This window comes from Cicer arietinum, chromosome 7 (genome assembly GCF_000331145.2).
Source record: "Cicer arietinum cultivar CDC Frontier isolate Library 1 chromosome 7, Cicar.CDCFrontier_v2.0, whole genome shotgun sequence".
Classification (NCBI taxonomy): Eukaryota; Viridiplantae; Streptophyta; class Magnoliopsida; order Fabales; family Fabaceae; genus Cicer; species Cicer arietinum.
This window is the reverse complement of record NC_021166.2, coordinates 20,720,192-20,730,233: the sequence shown is the minus strand read 5'-3', so window position 1 is coordinate 20,730,233 and position 10,042 is coordinate 20,720,192. Positions and strand designations below refer to the sequence as shown.

The 10,042-nt window shown below is 30.5% G+C and overlaps 1 protein-coding gene across 1 annotated transcript; it reads right to left on the bottom strand.

The window, feature by feature from the left end:
* Positions 1-3,099: 3,099 nt before the first annotated feature.
* Positions 3,100-10,036, bottom strand: LOC101492135 (ATP-dependent 6-phosphofructokinase 5, chloroplastic). Its single transcript, XM_012718397.3, has 13 exons — positions 9,951-10,036; positions 9,626-9,716; positions 8,665-8,738; positions 7,781-7,892; positions 7,310-7,405; positions 7,082-7,183; positions 6,925-6,999; positions 6,592-6,732; positions 6,333-6,449; positions 6,147-6,251; positions 5,873-5,953; positions 4,973-5,101; positions 3,100-3,591 (listed from the first exon to the last, which is right to left on the bottom strand). The coding sequence occupies exons 1-13, from the start codon at positions 9,953-9,955 to the stop codon at positions 3,424-3,426; spliced, it is 1,296 nt and encodes a 431-aa protein (XP_012573851.2). The 5' UTR covers positions 9,956-10,036; the 3' UTR covers positions 3,100-3,423.
* Positions 10,037-10,042: the final 6 nt, after the last annotated feature.

The following is a 10,042-nucleotide window of genomic DNA, read 5'->3' as shown; positions in this document are numbered from 1 at the left end:
TATTGTATTTGAAATCATTTTAAATAATATGATAGATCAATATTCATTAAACATTATTAAGAGTTAATATTTTAAATAATTTTGTAATAAATATGTATCCATAATGTTGTAATAAATGTTCAAAAAGAGTATGCTATATTTGATAATGATATCTTAATTTTATAATATAATATTGATAAGTCTGTTCAAGGAGAAAATAATTATTTAAATAAAAACTAATGCAATAAAGAAAAGAAAGAGTAAAAGATTTTATGGATGATAATTAAAATAACTAAAAAATATTAGAATTAAATATATTTTTATTTTTTTTTATCAAATTTTAACATTTCAATTTTAGTATTTTGTAAAAAAATAAAAATTTTAGTTTCTACAAAATTAGCATGCATGTAGTTTTAGTTAGTGCTATTAAATCAATATATATTTTTTATTAAAATTTTTGCAAACATTTTTACAATAATTTAAAAATCTCATCTATTAAAAATATGCTCAAAATTTAAATATATTCCTACTTTTATTTTGAATTTTTTATATTTAAAAAATTTATATTTACTTCATTCCATTCCAATGTTAATAGCTCATAATTCAATATATATAACTTATGTGTGCCTCTAATTAAAAATGAATTCAACTATAATAATAAAAATTAAGAGACCAAGAGTTAAAATTAGAAAGCAAATAAGTATAAATAAATGGAGAGCAAAAAGCATTAATTTCTTTTTTTTGAAAAACTGTGTATTTTAAGACAATAGAAGGAAAAAAAAATAGTCGAACATGAAAGTTTTAAAAAAATCCATTATAAAACATATCCTAATATTGGATTTTTTTTTCTTCTAAAGCATTTCCTAGCAAAACTCATATACACTAAATATAAGGAAAAGTAATATTCCAGTTCAAACATATACATCAATATACTAAATGTCTTAGCAGCTACAATTTTAGGATTGCTTACTAGCATGAACTTTTTTTTCTAAACTATATTGTTTTTAGTAGAAATAGACCTGTATAATACAAAATTTGAATGAAAACTAAATAAAGTTTCATTAGTAATTCTTTCTATCATAGATCTAACCATTTGATAGTCGAACATAATTTTTTAAAATAATTAAACCAAGAAGTTTAAATTTTTATCTAGTAAATTAAATAAAAATATAGTTTAAATAATCACAAAAATATATTCCACTTACTTATTTGGAAGCGTTTTTCTTTTAAAAAAAATAGCCTTGTATGAATTTTGTCTACATTTTCGATTTAGAAACTGAATTTTGTTTAAAATACGATTTTCAAAATAAAATATGAAAGAAGATAAATTGAACAAAATATAATGAACACTATATTTTAAATATAATGAACACCATATTTTTGTGATGTCAAACATTTTTTTACAAATGTCTTACGAAATATAGTTTTTAAAGACACAAATTAAATAAGTCATTTATTCACATATATCAATGCATTTTTTAATTTCAAAATCTAGAATTTTAATGTGATATTTTCTTTTTGATTGATCATTCGCTTTCATTTTTGTTTCTCCACCTCCAATTATACAATCGAAAGTTAGAAGTCGATGAAAAGTCAAAAAACAATAAAGAGTTGAATGAAGATTCACCTAAATTATTATTTTGATTCTCGAAATTGTAAGAATCCAACAAATTAGTTTCATCATATTTACTCTCTTTATCACTAATTATAAAAACCAATTGAGAATTTTTTGGTCTCTAAATATAAATCTCTATGCAAATTAATAGATGCATTTATTATTACTTTTCCAAATTTATCCCTATTAATACTTACTAATTTATTGTAAAAAGTTAACATTAAATATATTTATATATAATGGACAATTTAGTAATAACTACACACAAGATAAACACATTAATTAAAATACCAATTTTTCGTAATATATGTCAAAAAAACTCAATAAATGTTTATAAAAGAAACAAATGGAGTACAAATTAATAAATTAGTCACTTAAATCAAAGAATGTCAATCAATTTAGTCTTTTTATCAAAAATATTTTTTTAATATATATTGACTTTCATCCATGAGAACTACTAAAAACAAAACTCACATGTTGACTTGAGTATTGTCTTACTATATCAAGACAAATATATAAGATTATGGTGCTAAATATAAAGAAAAAAATTAAATTATAGACTTGAGTATTGTCGTACTGAATCAAGACAAATATATAAAATTGTGGTGCTAAATATGAAGAAAAAAATTATTAAATTAATTGATATTTGTCAATTTAAGAGACTAAAGTATTTCGACTTTCATGCCATCTTTGTCGAACACAAGGCCACCTTTGTCAAGACATTTGTTTGGCATTGCCCCAAAACTATGTCAATCTTGTGACAAAATATCCATACAGAGCCAACGTGGTAAACACTACAGTGGCTACGACATCCACACATGGGGTCAACAATGAAATTGATTTTCAAAACATGCCTACAAAGTACAAACGTTCCATCAAATCCAATTGGCTTATCCCAATATTCTTTGGCAAGTGTTCGACGACAAGTTGATGACAATGATCATGAAATGGTTAACATGTTCACACAACAAATGAGTGTTTCAATAACTTTAATGCAAACTACTAACAACGTATGTACTCCTTTAATAACTTCTTTGGCCGCCCAAATGGTCAAACTAAATCAAGTGTTAAGGGCTTGTTCAAATGCGTGATTACTTCACACAAACTAGACAGATTCATAGTTAATCCATTAATTCCCATTAAGTTTGCATATGATGTTGAAAATGAACTTGAACTAGCATTGTTTACTGAATGGATTAACTACATTGGAGCAGAATACTGAGTAAGAATGTATCTAAAGCTTATGATAAGTGACTGGTTCAAGTTTGATATTCTCTTAGACGTTTGAGCTTTGAAGCTTTTAAATTGACTTCCTTTTTTTGAAGTTTGTAACATTTGCCATGTTGCATGTAAGAAAATAGAGATCATCATTATTTCTCAAAGATAAAATAGAGAGCTCTCTTACTGATATTTTTAGTGTATAAAAGCCTAAGTATGTCACAAGTTCTTGAAATGTGTGCACTTATACATCCGGAACTCTAGTAATGAATTTCAAACACTGCACATGTTCATCATCCTATGTACTTCCATTAAAATTTGGCCCTTACTATGGGATAAATAAATGTTACAAATTGATCAAAATCAATCACAGTGCTTAGTGATGATATCTCTAAAATGTTAATTTGAATGCAGCAGGCAGGACTATGAAACTACCATGCTATACAAATAATCAATTTTTCTAAGGAGGAAATGTTATCCTTCCTATTATTTTTGCATATGAATGTTTCCGCAGATTGTCCAGAATATTTTGAAGCTATATTTCTATGATATTCTCTTTGGAAGTTTGAAATCCAAAATATCTTGTATTTATTGTAAAGGGTAAATAAGTATCAGATGAAGTCAGGTTGGCCAGTTGAAGTTAAGCAACGATGCCACATTCGACTGTTAGGGTCCACCAACCGAGGATGCGATATTACTTCGGGGATGGGGAAGTATGCATAGTGAGTGTTACATAAGCCTACTGAAATGCCGCTATATCCTGCGAATGCACCATGAACCTGCAATGCATAAGCAGTGAATCAATATGGACACATTAAGAGACGCTATGCAGGTAAGTATTGTGTGATTGATGAAATTTATTGCATAGAAAAGCACAAAATCAATATAGTTGCCATTGAGTTCAAAGAGCATGAATAAATATAATAAGAACCTAAGCCTTCTCAGGAAATTATTGCCTAATCTGCAGGGCCTGGTTATTTTGAAAATCTTTAAATATATGATTGATCCTTGTAATTATGCGTTTTTTTTTTGTTTTAGTCCCTATAAGTTTTTTGTTTGATTTAGATCATTGCAAATATTTTTTGTTTGTTTTTGGACCTTGCTCTTTTGTTCTAGTCCCCGTAAAATTGGTTTTTATTGGAAAGAGTCCCTGTAATATATATAATATTTGATTTTAGTTCCTAAATTATTAGCAATATAAGGAATTGCAGGGACTAATTTCAATAAAAGTCAATTTTGCAGGGACTAAAACAAAAGAACAAATACCAAAAACAAAACAAAAATATTTACAAGGACAAAAATCAAACAAAAACTTACGGGGAATAAACCCAAAAAACGTGTATTTGCATAGACCAAACATATTTTTAAGCCTTTTGAAAAAATCACCGTAATTTTTAACAAGAAATCAAATAAAACATCTCTCCCCATGTAAATGCACTTGAATTTGGAACTCCTGTCTTTGGTACTGTTGTAATCAGAAGGGAACTAAGGATACTAAGATTAAGATATACAATACACCAATTTACTTAGTACAAATAGATAGGAAAGGAAATTATCTGTACAGGTAAAAATTAGAAGAAATAATTTCATTGGCATAATAAAGTAAGAGGGAAGAGATTGAAGATATTGGCATTTCACAGGCATCTCAAACTCATCAAGTGGTGAGGGGGAAATAAGAAAATTAGTTTATAATGCAAATTCAGCTAACATGAGGTTTTCTTGTTTCCCTGGAATGACCTCACAAACTCTTTAGTCTCACAAAATACATGAAGGACACTGAATAACACAGATAAATAGAGAGAAATTGTTTCCAGGGGTAGGTCTTATTTTGAGTCATATTTTCCACATATTACAGGCCTGAACTCCTGATGTTCTGATATTTCAGAAAATTATGGATAATTCAAATCTCTTGCTGGAACAGACAAATAAACCATGTAGGAACTTGGTAACCTATATTAATATTTAAGTTGTCAATATTGAATTGATTGAGTGAAGCATAAATATAACCAATAACTGAAATAATGCATGCATACCAACTATCAAAGAGACATGCCACTAGAAGTGGGCTTGTGGTGAGAGATTTAGACTTATTCATAATTTCAAATCTCTTCGCTGTCATTGTAACAACAAAAAAGGGGAGGGAGAAAGAGAGAGACTAACAGCATTTTGTCCAAGTACAGTGCATAAAATTCCATCTGATGCATTAGCTCGACATGCACGGATCATATATGTTGGATCAATATATTTTACATCAGCATGAACACCAATCTCCTTGAAATACTTTTTTGTCTGAAATACAAAAATTTCCAGTATATCATATTGTTGTTGTGAAATAAAAAATTTAAATGAAAGAAGCAATCTACTTTGTTAGGGATACAACCGTAGTACAATACACATCATAAAAATATACTAAACAATTCTTAGTAATTGTATTTGAAATATATTAACAGATACAATAGGAAATAACCTAATGATCTGAACTTTACAAGAACATACACTTAAGTTCAATCTTACAGATTTAAAGTACTTCATGTTTTATTCATTTGAAAATAAAGCATGTATTAGCTTCCTATTTTGGCCAAGGCACACTCGTCATAATGTGTGGAAAAGAAGAAAAACATTATTGTTAACTGTTTTAACTTTTATGTTAAGTCACAGCATCTAAGCTTTGACAAGATGTGTTTTGGAGGAAACCTTCACAATCTTTCAGAAAAAATATATTTTGTAAATAGTTACCACCATCATTACAAATAACTGAAAATATATTAAGCATTTATATTGTTTCTTGAGTAATCATAACTACTTCCATCATCACAATTGACTTAACGTGAAAATCATTGTTTTGAAGTCACGTGGAGAATTTAAAAATGGAGCTATTCTACATACATTGAACTAAGATTGTATCAATATTATAATATTTCTGGCCAGTTTAAATGTTATTTCTTCAAATTTCTTGTAATATTTATTAGGTATCACAAGTTTCAACAATATATATACATTCCATCATCATATATCAACCCATTTAGTTTATTTTGAGCACCATAAACAAATAATTCAAACCTCTTGTTGAATATATACACCAATATCTCCAAATACAACATTTCCTGATGCATCTTTAGCATTAGTGTTTTGTAGTAAATTCTGCACAAAAATTATCAGTTAGCCAATTTCTATGTCTAAATGAAAAAGTCTTCAGAGAAATTTCAGTAATATATTTTTTCGGTGAAGTTGCTATGGGAATAACATCAATAGATCACATGATATTTTTTCACGGTACAGTTTCTATGTTTTCGGTTAAAACTTGCTAATCTGTTGATTAGAAGTCAATAATCACCTGTCCAGCTCCCTCTGCAACACAGATTACAGCTGATCCCTTCATTTCTAGAAGGTGCTGGAGATGCCTCAATACGCCATGTGGGCCATGTAAATTAAAAGGTACCTTATAACCATAGCCAATACTTGTATCAGTTTATGAGTATGACGCGAGAAAGACCATCCAAATAATTTCTATCATACATACCTCGGGAATCAGACATACGTCAACCTGTCCACTTGATAGGGAAGCCTGCATTGCTATGAACCCACTACTACGTCCCATCAACTTCACGACCCCAATTCCATGATATGCACTATGTGCCTAATAAAAACGAGGAAAGAAAGGCCAATATTTTAATATATGTACTGAATAGAAACAATTACTACATTGAGTGATAAAAGCCAAAAGTTTATGTAATTTACCTCGATGTATAAAAGCCAAAAGTTTAATATATATAATTTACCTCAATGTATGCAGAATTTATTGCTCTTTGAGCTTCTTCCACAGCAGTATCAAAGCCAAAAGTTTTATCCATCAGTAGAATATCATTATCAATAGTTTTCGGCACTCCAATGACAGACACCTTGAGCCGTCTTTTGCAGCACTGAAAGAAATAGGAAATCTCAGTTCAGGAAAAAAAATAACAACTTATTAGCAGAACAATCTTAAAATTTAAAACAGTATACAAAATGAATCAATGATAGTTAAGATCCTTCAATATCACAAATAATGCACAAATCGGATAACAGAATCCAAATTGAAGCATTATTTGATGCAAGGCTAGAGGATTAATTACCTCATTGTGAATTGCATTTGCACCAGCATGTGTGCCATTTCCACCCAATACAAAAAGCATGTTGATCCCTCTCTCCTGAAAATCAATAATATATGCATATAATAAGAGAATAGAAGTCAGTCAAATATGATACCATGAATCCCATGAAATCACCCACCTCCAGACTATCCACGATATCACTGACCCCAGGTCCTCCTCGTGAAACTCCCAATAAGCTTCCGCCAGATAGATGAATATTCTGAACTACTTTCCTTGACAGCTGTGAATGATAGCCCACTATAGTTAAAGAGTCATTGGGAACTCATGTTTGATTAGACAGACTATATCTTTAGATGAATCAACCAATGTTAACCCAAAAACAGCAAGGAGGGAGGCATGAGATTACCGGCACTTCTGTCAATTCTTGGTCAGAAAATCCTCGATAACCAAAAGGAATACCCACTATCTTTTTTACGCCATATATTTCAAGTGTGATTACAATCTGCACCACATTCATCATTTGAATAATCACTTAGAAATAGTTAGCACAACAATTAAATTATATACTTAAATGAAAAAGAGAGGGAGGGGAAACTTAGAACATATTTAAGAGAGTTGCATGAAAGAATATAATATATTTCACGTCAGTTAGTCAATAGCTTAGGCATGAGCATTTTATTCTGCAAAAAACTTTAGTGGTTGATGAGTGATGACTAATAGTAATAGTCAGGAATATATAAACAACAATCAATCCAAATTAGAGTGTCACACTTCGGCAATCACTTTTTCCTACATTGAATCCAATGCACCTTTAGATTTCACTCTTTTCATCAGAAAAAGTCAAAGCTTTCTGAAAATAACTTCATCACAAACTAACCTGTCTGATGACATCATTAAGACCAGGGCAGAGCCCTCCACAGGTGACAATTGCTGCCTTTACTTCTTCTGGTTTATAGTAGATCTTTTCCCGAGGCCCGGCTCGATGAACCCTAACATGATTTCAAAAACTCACCATATAAGCTAATATTTGAAAAACAACATTTTAATGTCAAGAATATTTATAACTGATATTGAAACCAGAAAATAGAAGTAACACAACTATCTGATAACCTCCAGGAATAGAAGTTAGTTATTAAAGAAACTCTAAAGTGATTATGATGTACACACCCTAACGTCCAACAAATTTTGTTGGTTTTAGAACACTTCTTTTATTGTTACCAAATTGTTGTATCAGATTTTCAGGTGGTACTAAACTAATATATGTAAGTTGTGCTGTGTCTCTACACAGCCCAATAGGACAAATACACCCATCTAGCTGATTTAGTGTATGTTTGGAATCACAGCGACTATGACGAAATGAATGTCACATTAGGATTTTATTGAAGCTCCAAAGTATAATTTAGCCAAAATCATGGTGAACACCGTGATTTTGTCAAAGTCACTGTCAATCCAAACATGGACTTAACCTACAATGGAATAAGGCTTTTTTATTTGTATCTATGCATTACTAAACAATGACAGAATTCAATCAACCAAGATAATCCCTTCAATGCTAATCAGAAGGCATATTAGTACGGATTTAATCACCAGTATTACATCCAGACATATTTAAAAATAACATCCCCTGAACAGCATTTCAAACCTACCTTCTGATATGCAAAACAATATCTGGAAACATAGCAACAATCATATATAACTGACTGGAATATGATTAACCAATCATTACATTCATGTTTAAAATTGGGGAAACGAATGCTTTACCATTGTTCTACCCAGGTACAATTGGGATCAATACACTCAGCACCAGCAGACTTAGGCGACGAATAGTTAATTGTCTGAAAGAGCAAAGCAAACAGAAAATCAACATTCAGAACCAAATCATGATTTTTTAAACTCAAATAAATGAGAGCACCAATGTTTAACAGTATCATACTATCATGTCACTACAATTCAAATGTATCAACTCTCTCTAAATTACAGAAGATATCAATCGCAGGAAAAGAAAACAAAAATACACGAACAATATAAGTTAGTCCAAGTGTGAGAATAAACACTAAACAGATAAACAGCTTTGTAAACATCTAACCAGGAAGCACAACTTAAGTTCCGGAATTAGGACAGTGTCTTAAACATTCTTAGGTTTTAGACTTAACTCAACAGTACAATATTGGTTTGTAAGATGAGGATTGTCCAAGTTTTATGTGCCCTATTCAGGTCTATCTCTAGCCATTGGAAGACTTGAATTTTTCCTGATACATCCCCTTACGTCCGTGCAGGATTTTGGCTTGGTGCGTAGATAATACAAGTGGCCCAATAATCAATCTCGGATAATCTCTAGTAACATTTTAGGTTTTGAGTCTAACACACTCACAAAACCGGGTTGTAAGGTGATGATGATCAAAATTTTATAAACTATATTAGGTCATATCTCTATCCAACACGAGACCTCCATTTTGCCTAATACACCCCCCCGCACAGATCTAGGATACTCTTTGGTAACATTTTGCTAACTCAATCCCACAAAATTAGCTTGTAAGATGATGACCGTCTAGGCTTTATAAGCTCTACTTAAGTCCTATCTAGACTCTAGCCAGCTTGTAAAACTTGGGTCAATAACAGTAATGCATTGAACAAAGTAATGAAATCAACATGCTTTGAAAAACCCAACTCTCAGCGAACTTAACTTAAAACAACATTAAGTGAAAAATATAGACAAGCTTACCTTGAGAAGCACTCTATCATTGTTATTAATGTATCCATGCCATTCCTCATCAGATGAATAATGACCTGGAAAATCTTTACCAATCGGAGTTCTATCACAACAACAAAAAACACATTAAAAGAACGTGTATTAATTCCAATTTAAGTAAGTTTTTTTTATTAAAAAAAAATTGGGCAAGGAAAAATGATTATTATTAATTAAAGTGGCCCTAATCTAAGGGGATTTTGAAAATGGTATCTTGAGTTATAAGGCTAAACTCAACTTTTATGATTGAGTTAGCACGAGGTAGAGAAAACAAGTATGATATTGAGAAAAGAAAACAAACCTCATTTTGAGACAAAAGGTGGAAGGAATAGGAGGAGAATGAGGGAAGATATCAGTGATATGAGGTAATCGAAAACGGGACTCAAAATCCTG

Bases quoted from the DNA above. Each gene is read 5' to 3' on its own strand.
- LOC101492135 (XM_012718397.3), bottom strand. The intron at 6,733-6,924 runs GTAATTAATCCT...TATTTCTTTCAG, and splicing joins CAAATGCAATTCACAATGAG to TGCTGCAAAAGACGGCTCAA. The intron at 5,102-5,872 runs GTTTGAATTATT...TTTGTATTTCAG, and splicing joins GTGTATATATTCAACAAGAG to ACAAAAAAGTATTTCAAGGA.